This window comes from Salmo salar, chromosome ssa13 (genome assembly GCF_905237065.1).
Source record: "Salmo salar chromosome ssa13, Ssal_v3.1, whole genome shotgun sequence".
In the NCBI taxonomy this organism is placed as follows: Eukaryota; Metazoa; Chordata; class Actinopteri; order Salmoniformes; family Salmonidae; genus Salmo; species Salmo salar.
This window is the reverse complement of record NC_059454.1, coordinates 102811673-102835542: the sequence shown is the minus strand read 5'-3', so window position 1 is coordinate 102835542 and position 23870 is coordinate 102811673. Positions and strand designations below refer to the sequence as shown.

Genomic DNA, 23870 nt, shown 5'->3' with positions numbered 1-23870 from the left:
GCCTCATCACTGGTGTAAGAGTGGCAGGTAGCCTAGTGGTTAGAGCGTTAGGCTAGTAACCGATATGTTGTTAGATCGAATCCCCGAGCTGATCTGTCATTCTGCCCCTGAACAAGGCAGTTAACCCACTGTTCCCAGGCCGTCATTGTAAATAAGAATTTGCTCATAACTGACTTGCCATAAAAAGTACTTAAGTAAAAGTATTTTTTTGGGGTATCTGTACTTTAATATTTATATTTTTTTCAACTTTTACTTTTACTTCACTGCATTTCATAAAGAAATAATGTACTTTTTACTCCACACATTTTTCCTGACACCCAAATGTACTCGTTATATTTTGACAGGAAAATGGTCCAATTCACGCATTTATGAAGAGAACACCCCTGGTCATCCTCTGCCTCTGATCTGGTGCTCACTAAACACAAGTGCTTTGTTTGTAACTTTTGTCTGAGTGTTGGAGTGTGCCCCTGGCTATCTGTAAAACAAAAAAAGTAATAACATTTAATTGTGCCTTCTGGTTTGCTTAATATAAGGAATTTTGATACTTAAGTATATTTAAAACCAAATACTTTTAGACTTTTAGTCAAGGATTATTTTACTTGGTGATTTTCACTTTTATTTGAGTCATTTTCTATTGAAGGCATCTTTACTTTTACTCAAGTATGACAATTGAGTACTTTTTCCACCACTGAACCTCATAGGGAATCTACAGTACAGTGGTTTTCAGGGTCCACTGACACAGTATTCTACTGGTCAAATGTCTTTACCATATGTTATCCTGTTAACTCTTTCTTCTTCCCCCTCCCTCCTCTCTCTCCCTTCTCTCTCTCTCTCCCTCCCTCCCTCCTCTCTCTCCTCTCTCTCTCTCCCTCCCTCCTCCTCTCACCAGATGACTGAGGCCATGAGGACGTTGATGCTGTTGGACAGAGGGGCTATGGGGGCCTCAGCCATCATGAGGCCAGAGAGAATTCCCCCTCCGAAGCAGTAGAGCATAGAACTGAACCAGCAGGCAAACGGGCTCCTCCTCGCCACCTCCAGGGCTCCTGTAACCCAGTCACCAGCAGAGGTTAGTGGTTCATCTAAAACTAAAGTCAAATAACAAACAAAGTACAACATAACATCAAACACCATGTGAAGGATGATGAGAAACCCTGGAAGGGCTTAGAAAAAAAGCCTGACCGTTTTCTATTAGCAGAGACTTCCATCCTCATTCTCCTAATCATCATCGTCATCATCATACAGTGAGGGAAAAAAGTATTTGATCCCCTGCTGATTTTGTACATTTGCCCACTGACAAAGAAATGATCAGTCTATAATTTTAATGGTAGGTTTATTTGAACAGTGAGAGACAGAATAACAACAACAAAATTCCAGAAAAACGCATGTCAAAAATGTTATAAGTTGATTTGCATTTTAATGAGGGAAATAAGTATTTGACCCCCTCTCAATCAGAAAGATTTCTGGCTCCCAGGTGTCTTTTATACAGGTAATGAGCTGAGATTAGGAGCACACTCTTAATCACAGTTTGTTAGCTGTATAAAATACACCTATCCACAGAAGCAATCAATCAGATTCCAAACTCTCCACCATGGCCAAGACCAAAGAGCTCTCCAAGGATGTCAGGGACAAGATTGTAGACCTACACAAGGCTGGAATGAGCTACAAGACCATCGCCAAGCAGCTTGGTGAGATTATTCGCAAATGGAAGAAACACAAAAGAACTGTCAATCTCCCTCGGCCTGGGGCTCCATGCAAGATCTCACCTCGTGGAGTTGCAATGATCATGAGAATGGTGAGGAATCAGCCCAGAACTACACGGGAGGATCTTGTCAATGATCTCAAGGCAGCTGGGACCATAGTCACCAAGAAAACAATTGGTAACACACTACGCCGTGAAGGACTGAAATCCTGCTTCGCCCGCAAGGTCCCCCTGCTCAAGAAAGCACATATACATGCCCGTCTGAAGTTCGCCAATGAACATCTGAATGATTCAGAGGAAAACTGGGTGAAAGTGTTGTGGTCAGATGAGACCAAAATGGAGCTCTTTGGCATCAACTCAACTCGCCGTGTTTGGAGGAGGAGGAAAGCTGCCTATGACCCCAAGAATACCATCCCCACCATCAAACATGGAGGTGGAAACATTATGCTTTGGGGGTGTTTTTCTGCTAAGGGGACAGGACAACTTCACCGCATCAAAGGGACGATGGACGGGGCCATGTACCGTCAAGTCTTGGGTGAGAACCTCCTTCCCTCAGCCAGGGCATTGAAAATGGCTCGTGGATGGGTATCCCAGCATGACAATGACCCAAAACACACGGCCAAGGCAACAAAGGAGTGGCTCAAGAAGAAGCACATTAAGGTCCTGGAGTGGCCTAGCCAGTCTCCAGACCTTAATCCCATAGAAAATCTGTGGAGGGAGCTGAAGGTTCGAGTTGCCAAACGTCAGCCTCGAAACCTTAATGACTTGGAGAAGATCTGCAAAGAGGAGTGGGACAAAAACCCTCCTGAGATGTGTGCAAACCTGGTGGCCAACTACAAGAAACGTCTGACCTCTGTGATTGCCAACAAGGGTTTTGCCACCAAGTACTAAGTCATGTTTTGCAGAGGGGTCAAATACTTATTTCCCTCATTAAAATGCTAATCAATTTATAACATTTTTGACATGCGTTTTTCTGGATTTTTTTGTTGTTATTCTGTCTCTCACTGTTCAAATAAACCTACCAGTAAAATTATAGAATGATCATTTCTTTGTCAGTGGGCAAACGTACAAAATCAGCAGGGGATCAAATACTTTTTTCCCTCACTGTACATGTTGAAGTCATCAGCTATTGATAGACTTTCTCTAACATCAACATCCTAACCTTATTTTGGAACAATGTGACAGCTGCTGACCTGATGTAAAAGGCTGCAATGGGTCTCTGTAAAACACTTTGTGACAACTGCTGATGTAAAAAAAGGGCTCCATAAAATACATTTGATAGATTGATTAATTAGAACAAGTCTACAATTATATAAAACAAGAAGTGTATTGTGTGTTCTTGTTTAATGCTCTCTACTTGTCTGTTGTAGCAAACGTGTTGCTGTAAAACTGCAGAGGAGCTAAAGCAAAGCAGAGCAATATGTTCACAGTGAGAGGAGAGATTACAGTGGAGGAGTTTCACATTATAGGAGCGTCGCTGTTTGAGGAAGGTCCTTTCAGACTTCCAGGGTCAGTAGATATACAACTGAGAACCAGGTCAGGCCCAGAGACACGATATGAGCTCGTCTCACCTACACACAGATTTCTACGGATATGAGAATCCGTTTTCTAAGATTTCAGAGTAGAGTGTAGAGCTCAAAGGTTGATTGTTGATTAGTGCTGGTACCTGCTCAATGTCCGTACCGTCTCCCATTATGCAAAGCCTTTCAGGATTGTGACTATGGACACTGTCTCAAATAAATAAGGATCCAAGATCAAGTAGTAAGACTTCTGAGTATTAGAGACAAACACTGACAGTGGGTTCACTCAGGTCAGTTAAAAGGTCATTAAACCACAAACTGTGTGGCAAGCAAGCTAATAAACCCCACCTACTATGACTAACACATTTTACGGTCAATTAAAAATAAGGCTAAATATAGTATGCTCACACAGTGATGTTATACTGGTCAAGAATAGGATCCAGTTCCTACTATCTCAAAGCGCTTCAAAATAAAAGGAAAACAAGCGACACATCATGAGCCTAGCAATAGCTAGCTGATGCACAGGATCAAGTTCCCAACAACTTCATCTGTACTTGACTACTTGATCTTGTATTTGACTAGTCCATCATGTGAGCATAGGAGGTACACGCCAGCTGATGCCCTTTTAAGAGCCATATATAACACTGGCCCTTCTTAGTCTTCATTTTCCAGTTCCCAAGTAATCTACTTCCTGGTCTTGTGTACAAGGTTATCCCAACTCTAGCCAAGTCCTGTAGAGTCAGGCTGGTTAATCTGAGGGATTAAAGACTCCTGGAGAGGCAGGCAGGAAACCCTCCTGTCCTAAGCACAAGCATAATTATATGCGCCATGTAGATTACAGTTCTAACTATGAAGCCATGTAGATTACAGTTCTAACTATGAAGCCATGTAGTTTACAGTTCTAACTATGAAGCCATGTAGTTTACAGTTCTAACTATGAAGCCATGTAGTTTACAGTTCTAACTATGAAGCCATGTAGTTTACAGTTCTAACTATGTAGCCATGTAGTTTACAGTTCTAACTATGTAGCCATGTAGTTTACAGTTCTAACTATGTAGCCATGTTGTTTACAGTTCTAACTATGAAGCCATCTAGTTTCCAGTTCTAACTATGAAGCCATGTAGTTTACAGTTCTAACTATGAAGCCATGTAGTTTACAGTTCTAACTATGTAGCCATGTAGTTTACAGTTGTAACTATGTAGCCATGTTGTTTACAGTTCTAACTATGAAGCCATGTAGTTTACAGTTCTAACTATGTAGCCATGTAGTTTACAGTTCTAACTATGTAGCCATGTAGTTTACAGTTCTAACTATGTAGCCATGTAGTTTACAGTTCTAACTATGAAGCCATGTAGTTTACAGTTCTAACTATGTAGCCATGTAGTTTACAGTTCTAACTATGAAGCCATGTAGTTTACAGTTCTAACTATGTAGCCATGTTGTTTACAGTTCTAACTATGAAGCCATGTAGTTTACAGTTCTAACTATGAAGCCATGTAGTTTACAGTTCTAACTATGTAGCCATGTTGTTTACAGTTCTAACTATGAAGCCATGTAGTTTACAGTTCTAACTATGTAGCCATGTAGTTTACAGTTCTAACTATGTAGCCATGTAGTTTACAGTTCTAACTATGTAGCCATGTAGTTTACAGTTCTAACTATGAAGCCATGTAGTTTACAGTTCTAACTATGAAGCCATGTAGTTTACAGTTCTAACTATGTAGCCATGTAGTTTACAGTTCTAACTATGAAGCCATGTAGTTTACAGTTCTAACTATGTAGCCATGTTGTTTACAGTTCTAACTATGAAGCCATGTAGTTTACAGTTCTAACTATGAAGCCATGTAGTTTACAGTTCTAACTATGTAGCCATGTTGTTTACAGTTCTAACTATGAAGCCATGTAGTTTACAGTTCTAACTATGTAGCCATGTAGTTTACAGTTCTAACTATGTAGCCATGTAGTTTACAGTTCTAACTATGAAGCCATGTAGTTTACAGTTCTAACTATGTAGCCATGTTGTTTACAGTTCTAACTATGTAGCCATGTTGTTTACAGTTCTAACTATGTAGCCATGTAGTTTACAGTTCTAACTATGAAGCCATGTAGTTTACAGTTCTAACTATGTAGCCATGTAGTTTACAGTTCTAACTATGAAGCCATGTAGTTTACAGTTCTAACTATGTAGCCATGTAGTTTACAGTTCTAACTATGTAGCCATGTTGTTTACAGTTCTAACTATGTAGCCATGTAGTTTACAGTTCTAACTATGTAGCCATGTAGTTTACAGTTCTAACTATGTAGCCATGTTGTTTACAGTTCTAACTATGTAGCCATGTTGTTTACAGTTCTAACTATGTAGCCATGTAGTTTACAGTTCTAACTATGTAGCCATGTTGTTTACAGTTCTATCTCCTGACCACAACTACTGTAGGGCCCTTTATAATACTGCAGACAGCGCAGAGTAGATCTACACTTAATTATTTATATTTGTTTCAATAATTCAACAGCAGCAAGGTCAAGCATGTTGTGTTGTGTAAAATACATGTATAGTGATAGGTCTGGTTTCTGAGCTTTAACTATGATGAATCATTAGTTCTAAAAGAGACATGAGGGGTGACATCATGAAGCTTGGGAGGGGCTGAGTGCAGGGGAAAGGATCGCGCGTGCCAGGACTGATAAGGAGAGGAACCGTTTAAGGCTCATATCATTCAGCTTCCTGCCTAGCAATAATGATGCAATGTTTAGCGATAACGAGGAGACTCCATCCAAAGTGGGGTATGTATACTACCACGGGTGAAACCATGTTTTTGTCTAATGCAGCTGTATTGATCCTCTGGGAAGAATAAACTTGGCTTAAAGCGTTCATAGTGTCCGTTGAGTTTGTACTCTGAGAATTAGAACCTAACACCAGTAACAAACTGGTTTAGATTTTTTGTACTTAAAATGGAACATTAGAAATGAGAAGATTAGAACAGGATTAGAAACGGAAAGAGTGGAGAGAGAGATGGAACACATGCAGGTCTCCTGGGATAATGAGTGGTGTGGAGTTGGCAGAGTCAATGTTACCGCTAGACTAAACTCCAACAAAACAGCCAGCATCAACATATCAAAGAGGAGAGAACAGGAGAAACTAACAGCAGTGAAACATTCACTATCACTGGGCATCTCACACACTCTTGTTAAATATCATCAAACATCACATGGATAGGCTCCAACAATACAGATGAGTGATTACCCGGGTACACGGTTATAACACACACACACACACACACACACACACACACACACACAAATAAACAACACACAAAACAAGCACAAAGGTTCTTCACAACTACAGCTCGCAGGCGTCGCTGTACCAACAACCAGCATTTGCACAACCATTGAATAGCTGATTAAATCACATTTTGTGCATCACTGTTCACTACAGATGGACAGCCAGCTTTGCGCAGCAGTAGCCATCTGAACACACACGTACATCAGAACCTACAGCCTCCATGGTCGCCAGCGTTTGGCATTGGAGTATAGTAACTGAAATAGTGGTTATAGTACCTCAACACCACAACAACGTCACTAATCAAAATAACTGCAATCATGCAAATCTTCAATTAAAAGCAGGTTGTAGTCAATTGACGGCAGGTTATAAACAGCCTTAATAACCTCTTAATAAGCTTAAGAAACAGTAATATAATAGTGGTCGCAGGATTAGAAGAGGAGAAAAGCCATGGCTCCTTCTCCATAACACAGACACAACAAAGCTTAAATATAGCCTGGTCCCAGATCTGTTTGTGCTCTCTGGCCAACTCCTCATGCAAACAGTTTTCAAGTCCACACAAACAGATCTGGGACCAGGCTAGGTTAAATAAAGATTATAAAAAAATAAGTATGGAGCGGTATCCATGCATGCATCAGATCCAGGACAAAGCCTTCTGGGAAAAAGACTTGTCGACAGTGGATCCCTGAAGCTGGATTTACTCGGAGACATACAATATATACAGAGTGTATGGCTCGGTCTTAACTATAGCAGTAGTACTGTAGTAGTAGTACTGTAGTAGTACTGTAGTAGTAATACTGTTATAGTAGTACTGTTGTAGTAGTACTGTTGTAGTTCTGTAGTAGTAGTTCTGTAGTACTGTAGTAGTACAGTAGTAGTAGTACTACTGTAGTAGTACTGTAGCAGTAGTACTGTAGCAGTAGTACTGATGTAGTAGTACTGTTGTAGTTCTGTAGTAGTAGATCTGTAGTACTGTAGTAGTACAGTAGTAGTAGTAGTACAGTAGTAGTAGTACCGTAGCAGTAGTACTGTTGTAGTAGTACTGTAGCAGGAGTTCTGTAGTACTGTAGTAGTACAGTAGTAGTAGTAGTACAGTAGTAGTAGTACAGTAGCAGTAGTACTGTAGCAGTAGTACTGATGTAGTAGTACTGTTGTAGTTCTGTAGTAGTAGTTCTGTAGTACAGTAGTAGTAGTACAGTAGTAGTAGTACTGTTGTAGTACTGTAGTAGTACAGTAGTAGTAGTACTGTAGCAGTAGTACTGTAGCAGTAGTACTGTTGTAGTAGTACTGTAGCAGTAGTTCTGTAGTACTGTAGTAGTACAGTAGTAGTAGTACAGTAGTAGTAGTACTGTAGCAGTAGTACTGTTGTAGTAGTACTGTAGTACAGTAGTAGTAGTACAGTAGTAGTACTGTAGCAGTAGTACTGTAGTAGTAGTACTAGTAGTACTGTAGTAGTACAGTAGTAGTAGTACAGTAGTAGTAGTAGTACAGTAGTAGTACTGTAGCAGTAGTGCTGTAGTAGTAGTGCTGTAGCAGTAGTGCTGTAGCAGTAGTGCTGTAGCAGTAGTGCTGTAGCAGTAGTACTGTTGTAGTAGTACTAGTAGTACTGTAGTAGTACAGTAGCAGGTGGATGGGATGGTTACAATAATGACTGGTGAAATAGTAACATACCTGTCTACTGGGACACATAACCTGCAACATCAGCAAAGGCACAACATTAATGACTATGTACATTATTTAGTACCTACCTACGCAAGTAAGTAAAAACAATTCATTTAATGCCTTTTTACTTTTTAAATGCTACTGTAGCTGTTATTAAAATATGTATAGATAACTAATGCAATTTTCTTGGCATCTTATCAACAACTTTGAAACTGATATTTACAGACTATCATTTACAGTAGCCTATCCCTACGTACAGTCAGTAGGCCTATCCCTACGTACAGTCAGTAGGCCTATCCCTACGTACAGTCAGTAGGCCTATCCCTACGTACAGTCAGTAGGCCTATCCCTACGTACAGTCAGTAGGCCTATCCCTACGTACAGTCAGTAGGCCTATCCCTACGTACAGTCAGTAGGCCTATCGCTACGTACAGTCAGTAGGCCTATCGCTACGTACAGTCAGTAGGCCTATCCCTACGTACAGTCAGTAGACCTATCCCTACGTACAGTCAGTAGGCCTATCCCTACGTACAGTCAGTAGACCTATCCCTACGTACAGTCAGTAGACCTATCCCTACGTACAGTCAGTAGTACTATCCATACGTACAGTCAGTAGGCCTATCCCTACGTACAGTCAGTAGGCCTATCCCTACGTACAGTCAGTAGGCCTATCCCTATGTACAGTCAGTAGGCCTATCCATACGTACAGTCAGTAGGCCTATCCCTACGTACAGTCAGTAGGCCTATCCCTACGTACAGTCAGTAGGCCTATCCATACGTACAGTCAGTAGGCCTATCCCTACGTACAGTCAGTAGGCCTATCCCTACGTACAGTCAGTAGGCCTATCCATACGTACAGTCAGTAGGCCTATCCCTACGTACAGTCAGTAGGCCTATCCCTACGTACAGTCAGTAGGCCTAGTCCCTAGTGGGTTGAGAAAGCATAACTAAACAAGAGAGGTTTTGTCAACAAACACTTTTAGTTCCACTGCATACAGCTTGAGTACATTTGTAATTAGTGAAGCTTGTGCTTTGTCTATTATCCTGGTCCCACAACAGTTTGTGCTGTCTTTCCAAAGTTCCCAACAGCTTGCAAGAGGCACAAGCAGATCTGGGACCAGGCTAATTTGGCAAAACAGCAAAAGCAGACCTGGGACCAGGCTAATTTGGCAAAAGAGCAAAAGCAGACCTGGGACCAGGCTAATGGTCTATGCCTTGGTACAGAGAAGCCATTAAGAATGGGTGAACAAGTTATACTGCCAGCTAGGGACTGTTATTCATTGAGTGGGTTGTTGCTACTTTGCATGTAGAAGAGGTTGCTTGTCAATACAGAAAATCTCTGACAAATGGGTAAACAAGCTTTTCTGCAAGTAAAGGGAACTTAGAGTGAGTCCAAGAGATGTTTGTGTTTCAAGAGTCCCATGAAGAGCCTAAAATATTTTATCTACACTATGTCATGGAAACTACTGAATGTCCCTTTTTGTGAATTACAGTATTTGCCCAGTGGATATTGTGAGGGAAAATGACGTATTTACCTGCTTTGTTTACTACATCAGCATGAATATTGACTCTCTGATTCAGAGGGGTTGGGTTAAAAGCGGAAGACACATTTCAGTTGAATGCATTCAGTAGTACAACTGACTAGGTAACCCCCTTTCCCTTTCCCTAAAAAACTACAAGCTTAACAATAGCAGGAGATTTTCATAACTACCAATGCTGTGCTTCTGAAAAAGGATGGTTCCCCTCCAGCTCCCTCCAGCTGGTCTCAGCCTACTGGTCTCTGCCTACTGGCCTCAGCCTACTGGCCTCTGCCTACTGGCCTCTGCCTACTGGCCTCTGCCTACTGGCCTCAGCCTACTGGCCTCAGCCTACTGGCCTCAGCCTACTGGCCTCAGCCTACTGGCCTCAGCCTACTGGTCTCAGCCTACTGGTCTCAGCCTACTGGTCTCAGCCTACTGGTCTCAGCCTACTGGTCTTTGCCTACTGGTCTCTGCCTACTGGTCTCAGCCTACTGGTCTCAGCCTACTGGTCTCTGCTTACTGGTCTCTGCCTACTGGTCTCAGCCTACTGGTCTCTGCCTACTGGTCTCATGGTGTGACTCCAAATAGAGATAACTTGAGGAATAGAACAGACCTGTTATTGTTTCGAATCATCTTTGCTTCTGAGAAACTTGGTGTGTGGCCAAAGACAAAAAGCCTTTGAGAGTGACCACAGCTGTCCTTTGCATAACTGTGTTGAGATATGAAGAGAACAGAGGCTGGCTTGAGAAAAGGGAGTAACGGAACTGGCGTTATCACTTGTTTTAGCGCTATGATCTCACACACCTGATAGTTTATGATTAAGCATTTTTAGGTCTACTATATAAGACTTCTGCATTTTCAGTATTGTTGAGCTCTCGGTCCTACACTCAAGAGTCTGTGGCCGACCAGCTTCATTATTGCAGTTCTTTTTAATAAAAATGATTGTTTGAAGAAACGACAAAGTCTCTTTCACTTGTTAGAATTCCCACAACAATATACAGTACTGAGAGAGATAGGCAGTGTTTACACTGTGAAGGTTTGGTGAGCACTTTACTTCTGCATTCTGACATGTACTGTTGGTAAACTGTTATGAATGACACAATGAATGCTTGCTGGAATCCAATCTCTCACCAGGAACTCACTTAGAGTCCCGAACACCAGCAGAGTGAGACACACTGTAGAGACAGCTTGTTTAGTTGACCAGTATAGAAGGCACTGCACACCAGAGGAGGCTGGTGTGAGGAGGTATAGGAGATGGGCTCATTGTAATGGTTAGAATAGAAAGAAATGGAATTGAATCCAACATGTTGTTTACATGTGTTGGATGTGTTATGTACCATTCCAATATTCCATTCCAGTCATTACAATGAGCCTGTCCTCCTATAGCACCTCCCACCAGCCTCCTCTGATGTACACTATCTCTAAGCAGACTGTGTAGGTCACACAATGACCAGCAGGACACAAGATACCTTGTGGTAATCAGCTTGATTTGCATTCAGAGGGCATTTACAAGTCAAATCTTACCTGTGGGCAAAGTGGGAAAAATATCTGATGCAATGACAAACTGACCACAGCTCTGAGCTCTACCTGCACTTCTGGTGTTGTCCTTGGGACTTATAGCCTGTTCCCAGATCTGTTTTTTGCTGTCTTGTCACATTCAATAACAACGACCACATAGGAGTTGGCTATACAGCACAAACAGATCTGGAACCAGGCTAGAAGAGATGGCCCCAGTCTGTGATCATTTCAAATGCTCTCCAAACAGAAGGGACAGAATGTAGTGTAACCTGTCGTTCTGTAGTTCCGGGCTACAGAGTACATTCATTATGTTGCAAACAGAACCTTGTTTCTATAGAGGTTTGTTCATAAAACACTTTTATGTGTCTTTAGATGTCACCCTGAGGAAACAGTCTTATATCACACAGTCTTATATCCAATAGAGTTTGGGAGAGACTGGGGAGAGTCTCTCTCTCTCTCTCTCTCTCTCTCTCTCTCTCTCTCTCTCTCTCTCTCTCTCTCTCTCTCTCTCTCTCTCTCTCTCTCTCTCTCTCTCTCTCTCTCTCTCTCTCTCTCTCTCTCTCTCTCTCTCTCTCTCTCTCTCTCTCTCTCTCTCTCTCTCTCTCTCTCTCTCTCTCTCTGCTCTGAGAATCCTGCTAGAGGATGGAACACTTATTATTAGGTTACAGATTGTTCACAGCACAATGACTTATAACTAATGTTCTGTTTTCCATGTTAGACCTCACTCAGTGTAGTTTGGACAGAGCTTGAGATAACTCTTCCTTATAAAGACAAGTAAAAGTGGCCCTGTGAAAAATAATTATAATGTTACTATTTATAAGTCTGTAATAAACAGTAAAGGGCAAACTAATGTTCAGTAGAGCTTTTCATTGAGCCTCTAGTCTAGAATGTGCCAGCTATTATAAGGAAAAATGTAAAGTCCAAGTGTTTTGTGGGAATCATGACAAGATCCAGCGCTGTCTAAAAATAGAGAGCAGCTCCGGTGTTCTAGTAAGCTCCGGTGTTCTAGTAAGCTCCGGTGTTCTAGTAAGCTCCGGTGTTCTAGTAAGCTCCGGTGTTCTAGTAAGCTCCGGTGTTCTAATAAGCACCGGTGTTCTAATAAGCTCCGGTGTTCTAATAAGCTCCGGTGTTCTAGTAAGCTCCGGTGTTCTAGTAAGCTCCGGTGTTCTAATAAGCACCGGTGTTCTAATAAGCACCGGTGTTCTAATAAGCTCCGGTGTTCTAGTAAGCTCCGGTGTTCTAGTAAGCACCGGTGTTCTAGTAAGCTCCGGTGTTCTAGTAAGCTCTGGTGTTCTAGTAAGCTCTGGTGTTCTAATAAGCACCGGTGTTCTAGTAAGCTCCGGTGTTCTAGTAAGCTCCGGTGTTCTAGTAAGCTCTGGTGTTCTAGTAAGCACCGGTGTTCTAGTAAGCACCGGTGTTCTAATAAGCACCGCTGTTCTAGTAAGCTCCGGTGTTCTAGTAAGCTCCGGTGTTCTAGTAAGCTCCGGTGTTCTAATAAGCACCGGGGTTCTAATGTTTTAAGTTCTACAATCTATCTCTGATATGGCTCTACAGTCGTGGCCAAAAGTTTTGAGAATGACACAAATATGAATTTTCATAAAGTTTGCTGCTTCAGTGTCTTTAGATATTTTTGTCAGATGTTACTATGGAATACTGAAGTATAATTACAAGCATTTCGTAAGTGTCAAAGGCTTTTATTGACAATTACATGAAGTTGATGCAAAGAGTCAATATTTGCAGTGTTGACCCTTCTTTTTCAAGACCTCTGCAATCCGCCCTGCCATGCTGTCAAATAACTTCTGGGCCACATCCTGACTGATGGCAGCCCATTCTTGCATTATCAATGCTTGGAGTTTGTCAGAATTTGTGGGTTTTTGTTTGTCCACCCGCCTCTTGAGGATTGACCACAAGTTCTCAATGGGATTAAGGTCTGGGGAGTTTCCTGGCCATGGACCCAAAATATCAATGTTTTGTTCCCCGAGCCACTTAGTTATCACTTTGCCTTATGGCAAGGTGCTCCTTCATGCTGGAAAAGGCATTGTTCGTCACCAAACTGTTCCTGGATGGTTGGGAGAAGTTGCTCTCGGAGGATGTGTTGGTACCATTCTTTATTCATGGCTGTGTTCTTAGGCAAAATTGTGAGTGAGCCCACTCCCTTGGCTGAGAAGCAACCCCACACATGAATGGTCTCAGGATGCTTTACTGTTGGCATGACACAGGACTGATGGTAGCGCTCACCTTGTCTTCTCCGGACAAGCTTTTTTCCGGATGCCCCAAACAATCGGAAAGGGGATTCATCAGAGAAAATGACTTTACCCCAGTCCTCAGCAGTCCAATCCCTGTACCTTTTGCAGAATATCAGTCTGTCCCTCATGTTTTTCCTGGAGAGAAGTGGCTTCTTTGCTGCCTTTCTTGACACCAGGCCATCCTCCAAAAGTCTTCGCCTCATTGTGCATGCAGATGCAATCACACCTGCCTGCTACCATTCCTGAGCAAGCTCTGTACTGGTGGTGCCCCGATCCCGCAGCTGAATCAACTTTAGGAGACGGTCCTGGCGCTTGCTGGACTTTCTTGGGCGCCCTAAAGCCTTCTTCACAACAATTGAACCGCTCTCCTTGAAGTTCTTGATGATCCAATAAATAGTTGATTTAGGTGCAATCTTACTGGCAGCAATATCCTTGCCTGTGAAGCCCTTTTTGTGCAAACCAATGATGACGGCATGTGTTTCCTTGCAGGTAACCATGATTGACAGAGGAAGAACAATGATTCCAAGCACCACCCTCCTTTTGAAGCTTCCAGTCTGTTATTCGAACTCAATCAGCATGACAGAGTGATCTCCAGCCTTGTCCTCATCAACACTCACACCTGTGTTAACGAGAGAATCACTGACATGATGTCAGCTGGTCCTTTTGTGGCAGGGCTGAAATGCAATGGAAATGTTTTTGGGGGATTCAGTTCATTTGCATGGCAAAGAGGGACTGCAATTAATTGCAATTCATCTGATCACTCTTCATAACATTCTGGAGTATATGCAAATTGCCATCATACAAACTGAGGCAGCAGACTTTGTGAAAATTAATATTTGTGTCATTCTCAAAACTTTTGGCCAAAATTGTTGACTCCATTACTATCGTTTGGCTTGATGTGTTGTAGAATTCATGAAAATGAAGGCCACAAACATATTGTGTTACACACACATAAAGAAAAGTTAAATAAAGGTTGAATAAAAATTTTAATAAATAAAAAACAAACACACACACACCCAGAGGAGGGGTGACATGAGGACCCCCGGTGTGTGTTGGATGACAGTGTGATATTTTGGGATGGTTGACAGCCAAGGGAAACTGCACCAGGCCAACTCTTCCATTACTCAATCCATCAATCACTCCCAGAGAGCCTGTGGAAGACAGAGCCTATATCCCCAGTTCTACCCTATTCCTTATATAGTGCACTACTTTTGACCCATAGGGCTCCAGTCAAAATAGTGCACTACTGTATATAGGGAATAGGGTGCCATTTAAGACACAGCCATAGCCTATGAGTACAGGCTGAGGTATTGACACTAGGCCAGAGGGAATGTGATGCCACACAAGTAAGTGAAGCCACGCTGCTCTAAAATAGACTGCTGTTACACTGTGGTCGCCAGGGACAACAATGGGAGGTTTGACCCAGACCTGAGCCCAAAACACCATTTCAAATCATTTCAAATACTTTATCTGGGCTTGATTGAACTTGCCTGCTGCAATGGAACCAATAGAATATTTTCAAAGTGCAAACCTGGCCTGTCTGGCACTCCAATGAGACTACAGAAAACACTAAAAGTGTTTGAATGATTTCAAATTGTACTTGAACCCATGTGTGGTTTGTTTGGAGCAAAGGTCAATGTTGAGGCAGTAAAAGTCCACCTGTCTTCAGACTGAGCCACGACCAGAGTTACATATAAACATAACAGATGTGGCATAGTGTCCGTCAACTCAAGGTACAGTAGCCCAGTCCTGTTCCTACTTGAATTACACATTCTGTGTTATAATCCAGTTTTGTTATAACTTATTTGGGCCATGTGTTTCCTCAGTGAATCTTGAGGCAACCTTGATGCCAGAAAATAACAAGAAAGGAGGACCATTACATTATTGATGGGCCTCGCCTCCCATCCCTGGCAATAAGTATCAAAAGGAATATATATGTCTGCAAAGCTTCGGCAGTACAGATCTAAGTTAGTGTAGTATGATGAGTCTAACCACCCTGATACAGCACAATACCTCTATGGTTGTTGGACTGGGAGTACTCAATATTTTTTTATTTAACCTTTATTTAACTAGGCCAGTCAGTTAAGAACAAATTGTTATTTTCAATGACGGCCTACTGGGGAACAGTGGGTTAACTGCCTTGTTCGGGGCAGAACGACAGATTTTTACCTTGTCAGCTCAGGGATTTGAGCTAGCAACCTTTCGGTTACTGGCCCAACACTCTAACCACTAGGCTACCTGCTCTAACCACTGGGCTACCTGCTCTAACCACTGGGCTACCTGCTCTAACCACTGGGCTACCTGCTCTAACCACTGGGCTACCTGCTCTAACCACTGGGCTACCTGCTCTAACCACTGGGCTACCTGCCCTAACCACTGGGCTACCTGCCCTAACCACTGGGCTACCTGCCCTAACCACTAGGCTACCTGCCCTAACCACTAGGCTACCTGCCCTAACCACTAGGCTACCTGCCCTAACCACTAGGCTATCTGCCACCCTCAATATGGCTCTCGCTGTGTGTGTGTGTGTGTGTGTGTGTGTGTGTGTGTGTGTGTGTGTGTGTGTGTGTGTGTGTGTGTGTGTGTGTGTGTGTGTGTGAAGATCACTGGGACAACACATGTATTTTGTTCACAAATATGTACTTCAAAAGTTATATTTAAATACTTCAAGAGTGCAAAAGTGGTGTGACTTACCCTTATTCATTTCAACTGGGCAAATAGGTCCACCATAAGTAGATTTGGAAAGTGGACTAAAGCATAAATGTTACTCTTAAAAATGAGGGATCTCAAAATATCCGTGCAGTAATAATCCATTGCATAATTTTATTATGCCATCCAGTTGTGGGGATTTAGAAAATGAAAATATGATAGTAAACGATCTCAATATCAACGTGGCCAAATAGGGAGAATTGTGTGGAACTTTCTCTCAAGTTTCATGTTCTTTCAAACACGCTAATTTAGTGGCTAGAGGCTGAATTCTGTCATGGGGGAGCAAAACGTGTAGCCTTGCCTAACATTCAACAAATTGTCATTAAAATATGAAAAGTAAAGAACCAAAACATTCAATAGGCTCGTATATTAGGTTCTAAAAAAAAGTTTGAACACTTGTGATGAGCTAGACCTGTCCAATACAACCGGTTGTTGAATGTCCTTTGCTTACCTGGCTGTTCTCGTAGAGCCATCACTGACACAGTGTAGTGCGCCGTGTCAAAGTATGGAAACATGGACAGACCAGCCAGTCCATGGGACACTTCGTCCAAATTCAAAACCCTAAACAAATCCATAGTTCTGTTACTGTTGAACCCTTCACTTGGAGTTTTCCCTATGTCTAATCCTCGAGGTGTCAAAGCAGTCAGTTTGGTTTATCCCCGGTCTGTCCCTGTCTGTTTTGTCTTCCGACCAAAACAGCTGGATCTGACGACAGCGCAAAACAAGCTGCCAACAGCTGGTTAGAGGACTCCTGGGGATCTCCGCTGGTCGCTCAGCAACGGCTCCCTACCGGATAGGAAATACACGGACGCGGTATTCCTGCTCCTTCGGTCCGCCATTGCTATGATGTGGCAGACCGAGCAAACCGAGCTCTCTGATTGGGAGATAGTGTGAGGATTAGCCAATCAGAGGTGTGTGTGTCTAGAGTAGTAATACTACAGGTTTAGAACCATTTACAGTCAGAGGACAGGTTCTCGCGCGTGGACACACACGCATAGGCAGAGAGTTCATTATTTAGATATACTTAGATCATGGTAATTATATGAGCAGACGGATACAGTTATGCACATGTTATTATCGTTGCGACTGTTTACATGGTAATTACATAGGCAGACCTACTGCTGTATACAGGTGTAAGATCTTAATTTGATCACTCTTTTGTTGCTGAGAATCTTCCTGCAGATGAGCTTCGTGATTTACATAAATTCACAAAAAAAGCCACACTAACACACGGTTATATTAATAGTATTGCACTTTTAATGCAATTTGTGTAGGCTACCCAGTGTAGGCTACTTGCCAAAAAGATAATTGGGATGCATGTTTTTATGGGGAGGCTTAGTTTGATGCAACAGTACATGAACAAGAACATACTTTGATCCAGTTTGGGGCTCAACGGACACAACGAACATACATCATTCCGCCACCAGAGGGCAGCAGTGTATAATTATTCTTTCTCTATTCGTCAGCAATTGGAAATGTATGTGGAAAGCTCCTGCCCAGTACCCAGTGATCTGCAATGCGCAGTAAAGGCCAGTCGATGGAGACAATAGATCAGATACTGAGTGACATTGGTGTGTACTTTATTTGACCAGAAACCTGATAAGTAGGCAGGCTAATGTGATTTTCAATGTTTTCTTGGACAAACATACAGTACCAGTCAAAAGTTTGGATACACCTACTCATTCCATGTTTTTTCTTTATTTTTACTTTTTTCTACATTGTAGATTAATAGTGAGACATCAAAACTATGAAATAACACATAACACCAAAAAAGTGTTAAACAAATCAAAATATATTTTATATTTGTGATTCTTCAAAGTAGTCACCCTTTGCCTTGATGACAGCAATTGTTACCTAAAGTGAAATACATTTAGTTTCACAATGGATTATAGACCTATGAGAAGTTCATATGAGACATGGTGGAAAGTCCCCTTGTGAGTGATGACACAGCACTGAAACTGTGAGGGATGTATTTGAATGCCTTGAGGTAGTCCAGAGCACGTGCACAGTAGGAGTGGGAGAGAGTAGAGTTTAGACAGGTAAATGCATCCTATAGCAGTGGAACAATTACAAAAGCAGGTTACTGTGACAACAACCATGTTTATACCTGTGAGAGAAGACTGTGAGAGAAGACTGTGAGAGAAGACTGAAAACAAAAGACTTGAGTTGGCACCCTAAGGTAATACCTACCCTAGGCTTTAGCTCAGCTTGCTGTGGTACGAAGGAGACACAGATTCAAACCCCACTGTAACCCCCCCCAAACCCCCACCACATCTCCACTGTTCCCACCCACCAGCCCTCCTCACTGTCACCCCTGTCCCCCAGTCCCACTGTGACTATCCAACCCACCTCTCATTCCTCCTCACTGTCACCCCTGTCCCCCAGTCCCACTGTGACTCTCCAACCCACCTCTCATTCCTCCTCACTGTCACCCCTGTCCCCCAGTCCCACTGTGACTCTCCAACCCACCTCTCATTCCTCCTCACTGTCACCCCTGTCCCCCAGTCCCACTGTGACTCTCCAACCCACCTCTCATTCCTCCTCACTGTCACCCCTGTCCCCCAGTCCCACTGTGACTCTCCAACCCACCTCTCATTCCTCCTCACTGTAACCCCTGTCCCCCAGTCCCACTGTGACTCTCCAACCCACCTCTCATTCCTCCTCACTGTAACCCCTGTCCCCCAGTCCCACTGTGACTCTCCAACCCACCTCTCATTCCTCCTCACTGTCACCCCTGTCCCCCAGTCCCACTGTGACTCTCCAACCAACCTCCCATTCCTCCTCACTGTCACCCCTGTCCCCCAGTCCCAGTGTGACTATCCAACCCACCTCTCATTCCTCGTCACCCCTGTCCCCCAGTCCCACTGTGACTATCCAACCCACCTCTCATTCCTCGTCACCCCTGTCCCCCAGTCCCACTGTGACTCTCCAATCCCCCTCTCATTCCTCCTCATTGTTACCCCTGTCGCTCAGTCCCCCAAGACACTGATCTTGGGGCACTTTGGCATTTTCCCCACTAATATTTTGATTTGTACCTAGGGGAAACCTCACCCCGGAGTGAATTATACCTATATCCCTTCCTGATGGACACCACATAATGACAGTGCTGGATGTTAAGGAGTCCATGTTGGAGTTTTCTCTAGTGTCTCTCTGTGTTGTGGGTGAAGAAAAAGATAGCAGAGTGCAGTCTGGTCTACCAACCACTCCAGGATATGAAATGAGAGAAGGAAACTGTAGAGCTCTCTGACTATTTGTAAACTCTCTCTCTCTCTCTTCCCCCACTCTCTCTCTCTCACTCTCTCTCTCACTCTCTCTGTCAATATCTCTCTCTCTCTCTCTCTCTCTCTCTCTCTCTCTTCTCTCTATGTCAATTTAAGGGGATTTATTGGCATGGGAAACATATGTTTACATTGCCAAAGCAAGTGAAATAGATAATAAACCAAAGTGAAATAAACAATAAAAAGTTAACAATGAACATTACACTCACAAAAGTTCCAAAAGAATAAAGACATTTCAAATGTCATATTATGTCTATATACAGTGTTGTAATGATGTGCAAATAGTTAAAGTACAAAAGGGAAAATAAATAAACATAAATATAGGTTGTATTTACAATGGTGTTTGTTCTTCACTGGTTGACCTTTTCTTGTGGCAACAGGTCACAAATATCGCTGCTGTGATGGCACACTGTGGTATTTCACCCAATAGATATGGGACCAACAAATTCTTTGTGGGTCTGTGTAATCTGAGGGAAATATGTGTCTCTAATATGGTCATACATTTGGCAGGAGGTTAGGAAGTGTAGCTCAATTTCCACCTCATTTTGTGGTCAGTGTGCACATAGACCGTCTTCCCTTAGAGCCAAGTCTGCCTTCAGTGGCCTTTCTCAATAGCAAGGCTACGCTCATAGTCAAAGATTTCCTTCATTTTGGGTCAGTCACAGTGGTCAGGTGCCATTGTGTACTCTCTGTTTAGGGCCAAATAGCATTCTAGTTTGGTCTGTTTATTGAAGAATGAGTTTCAAATGAATGAATGAATGAATGAATGAATGAATGAATGAATGAATGAATGAATGAATGAATGAATGAATGAATGAATGAATGAATGAAGTGTCAGTCATTAACCTCAGTTTTTTAAGGAAAGTGGGACAAAACATTGAATTTATGGTAACTATAGTGACAAGACATTCCTAAACATACACAAAAGCCACTCACACACTCCTGAATCCTGAGTGACTGTTTTCCTCTGGATGTTTGTTATATTAGTTGGATTGACCTCCATGGGCTGCAGCTGTGCCTCTTCCATCTTCCCATTCTCTTTCCCTGTCTGAGTCAGGTCTGGTGATTCAGTGGTTGATCCCTCCAGTCCGGCACCCCCCTGCCCTGCCTAAGAGTTACAATAGAGCCTATATCATCACCTCTGTGTGTTTATCACTCACTGAGTGGCCTAGCACTCACCAAACACACACACACACACACACACACACACACACACACACACACACACACACACACACACACACACACACACACACACACACACACACACACACACACACACACACACACACACACACACACACACACACACACACACACACACACACAGGTTGGGTCCGGGCCAATCATTGGTCGATGCCTGCTGTGTCCCCCAGAGCAGTGTTTGGCTGGGTAGTGGCCCTACCACGTCACGGCTGGTCCAGATGAGTAATGCCTGTGTTGAACAGGCAGGCAGGGGAGACAGAGGGCTATAAATCACACATACAGGGAACCACCATGCTCCTCCATCCATAGCCCTGCTCTCTCTCCGCATATATTTATCTGCCTATCTCTTTCTCTCTCTCCCTATCCCTCTCCCACTCTTTCTCACTCTCTCTCTCGTCTCTCTGTCTCTTTCTGACTCTCTCCCTCCCTCTCCTTTTCTCTCTCTCTCTCTCTCTCTCTCTCTCTCGCTCTATCTATTTTTCTCTCATCGTCTCTCTCTCCTTCTCTCTCTCGCTCTCTCTCTCTCTCTCTCTCTCTCTCTCTCCCTCTGTCTTTTGACCAGGGCCCCATAGGGTCCACAGAGGTCTGGTCAAATAGGGTGCCAGGTGGGATGCAGCCTATGTGGTGGGTCAGGAAATGCCTTGTCATGCTGCTGCCTGCAGGATGTTGTTTCCACTCTGGATCACTAGCTCACATGGGGTACTGCGCCATTTGTCTGTGTGTATGTGTGTATGTGTGTGTGTGTGTGTGTGTGTGTGTGTGTGTGTGTGTGTGTGTGTGTGTGTGTGTGTGTGCGTGCGTGCGTGCGTGCGTGCATGCGTGCCTGCGTGCGTGCGAGCGTGTGCATGTGTGTACAGCTCTCAATATTTCAGAAATATGTCTGTAATAGCCTTTCTTGCAGTCTCAGAGATGCTGCTTTCTCTGCCCAGTCCTAGAGATGGTTTCAAATCAAATCAAATGTTATTTGTCACATGCTTCGTAAACAACGGGTGTAGACTAACAGTGAAAATCTTACATACTGGCCCTTCCCAACAATGAAGAGAGAAAGAAAATAGAGAAATAACCGAAAAGTTAAACACGTAATAATTAAAGGGTTTAGAAAATACACAATGAGTAATGATACACGGGGTACAAAATAATTGAGGTAGGTATGTACAGTGCCTTTGGGAAGTATTCAGACCCCTTGACATTTCCACACTTTTTTACGTACCAGCCTTATTCTATAATTGATTAAATTATATTAGATCCTCATGAATCTACACACAATACCCCATAATGACAAAGCAAAAACAGGTTTTTAGAAATGTTTGCTAATTTATTTATTTTTTAAATGAAAAATGTTTTTCATCAAGGATCTCTCTGTACTTTGCTCTGTTAATCTTTGCCTCAATCCTGACTAGTTTCCCAGTCCCTGCCGCTGAAAAACATGCCCACAAAATGATGCTGCCACCAACATGCTTCACCGTAGGGATGGTGCCAGGTTTCCTCCAGACGTGACGCTTGGCATTCAGGCCAAAGAGTTTAATCTTGGTTTTCTCAGACCAGAGAATCTTGTTTCTCATGGTCTGAGACTCTTTAGGTGCCTTTTGGCAAACTCCAAGATAGAAATGTTTTGGTACCCTTTCCCAGATCTGTGCCTCGACACAATCCTGTCTCGGAGCGCTACGAACAATTTCTTCAACCTCATGGCTTAATTTTTGCTCTGACATGCACTGTCAACTGTGGGACCTTATATAGACAGGTGTGTGCCTTTCCAAATCATGTCCAATCAATAAAATGTACCAAAGGTGGACTCTAATCAAGTTGTAGAAACATCTCAAGGATAATCAATGGAAATGCACCTGAGCTCAACTTATTTTATATTTTTTGTGTTTTTGTTTCAAATCGGCACGATATTCGGCACAATATTCAACCAAAATCGATGTTCTGTCATTTTTGTTTTTTGGGGGGTTTTGTTTTAAATTGAGCTCAAGAATGCCCCTGAGCTCAATTTCGAGTCTCATAGCAAAGGGTCTGAATACTTATGTAAATATGGTATTTCTGTTTTTTATATTTACTAGATTTGCAAAAGATTATTTAAACCGAGTTTTCGCTTTGACATTATGGGGTATTGTGTCATTAATGTGTCATTATGGGGTATTGCTAAGGAAAATGTTTTATTTAATCCATTTTAAAATAAGGCTGTAACGTGACAAAATGTGGAAAAAGTCAAGGGGTCTGAATACTTTCCGCAGGCACTGTACATACAGGTATAACTAGGAATAAAGTGGCAGATAATAAACAGTAGCAGCAGCGTCAAAAGGGTCAGTTAAATAGTTAAATAATTAACCAAATAGCTACCCAGACTAACTATTTATCAGTCTTATGGCTTGGGGGTAGAAGCTGTTCAGGGTCCTGTTGGTTCTAGACTTGGTGCATCGGTACCGCTTGCCGTGCGGTAGCTGAGAGAAGAATCTATGACTTGGGTGGCTGGAGCCTTTGACAATTATTAGGGCCTTCCTTTGACACCGCCTGGTATAGAGCTCCTGGATGGCTGGGAGCTCAGCCCCAGTGATGTACTGGGCTATATGTGCTACCCTCTGTAGCGCCTTGCGGTCAAGCAGTTGCCATTCCAAGCAGTGATGCAGCTGGTCAAGAGGATCTCAATGGTGCAGCTGTAGAACTTTTTGAGGATCTGAGGGCCGATGTCAAATAGTTTCAGCCTCCTGCGGTGAAAGAGGCATTGCCGTGCCCTCTTTGATTTATTTTTTGATTTATTAGGATCTCCATTAGCAAACGCCAATGGCAACAGCTAGTCTTACTGGGATCCGACACATAACAAATAATACATTACAGACAAAATACTTTACAATTTACATACTGAACATTTAAAAACATGAACATGTAGTGTGCGTGTGTGTGCATCTATCAGTTACACATACACACAACAAGTAGGTCACATAAGGGAGAGATGTGCTGTGAAGTGTTTACTGTTCACTTGCACTATATGAGATGGACGGGAGTTCCATGCACTCATGGCTTTGTATAATACGGTACGTTTCCTTGAATTTGTTCTGGACCTTCATGACTGTGTTGGTGTGTGTGGACCATGATAGATTGTTAGTAATGTGGATTCTGAGGAACTTGAAGCTCTTGACCCGCTCCAATATAGCCCCGTCAATGTGAATAGGGGCGTGCTCGGCCCTACGTTTCCTGTAGTTGTCAATGGCACCACACTGCCAGGTCTTTGACCTCCTC

At 42.8% G+C, this 23870-nt stretch overlaps 1 protein-coding gene across 4 annotated transcripts in view; it reads right to left on the bottom strand.

The window, feature by feature from the left end:
• Positions 1-17008, bottom strand: part of LOC106568452 (trimeric intracellular cation channel type B) — a 36644-nt gene extending 19636 nt beyond the window's left edge. Inside the window, exons 1-3 of one of the 4 annotated variants that reach the window (XM_045692563.1) lie at positions 16601-17008; positions 8166-8186; positions 887-1043 (exon numbers count right to left, since the gene is read on the bottom strand). In XM_045692563.1, the coding sequence (XP_045548519.1) occupies positions 887-993 (107 nt within the window). In that variant the 5' untranslated portion in view covers positions 994-1043; positions 8166-8186; positions 16601-17008. The remainder of the gene's footprint in view (positions 1-886; positions 1044-8165; positions 8187-16600) is intronic. The other 3 variants (XM_045692564.1, XM_045692561.1, XM_045692562.1) reach the window with 3 other exon arrangements.
• Positions 17009-23870: the final 6862 nt, after the last annotated feature.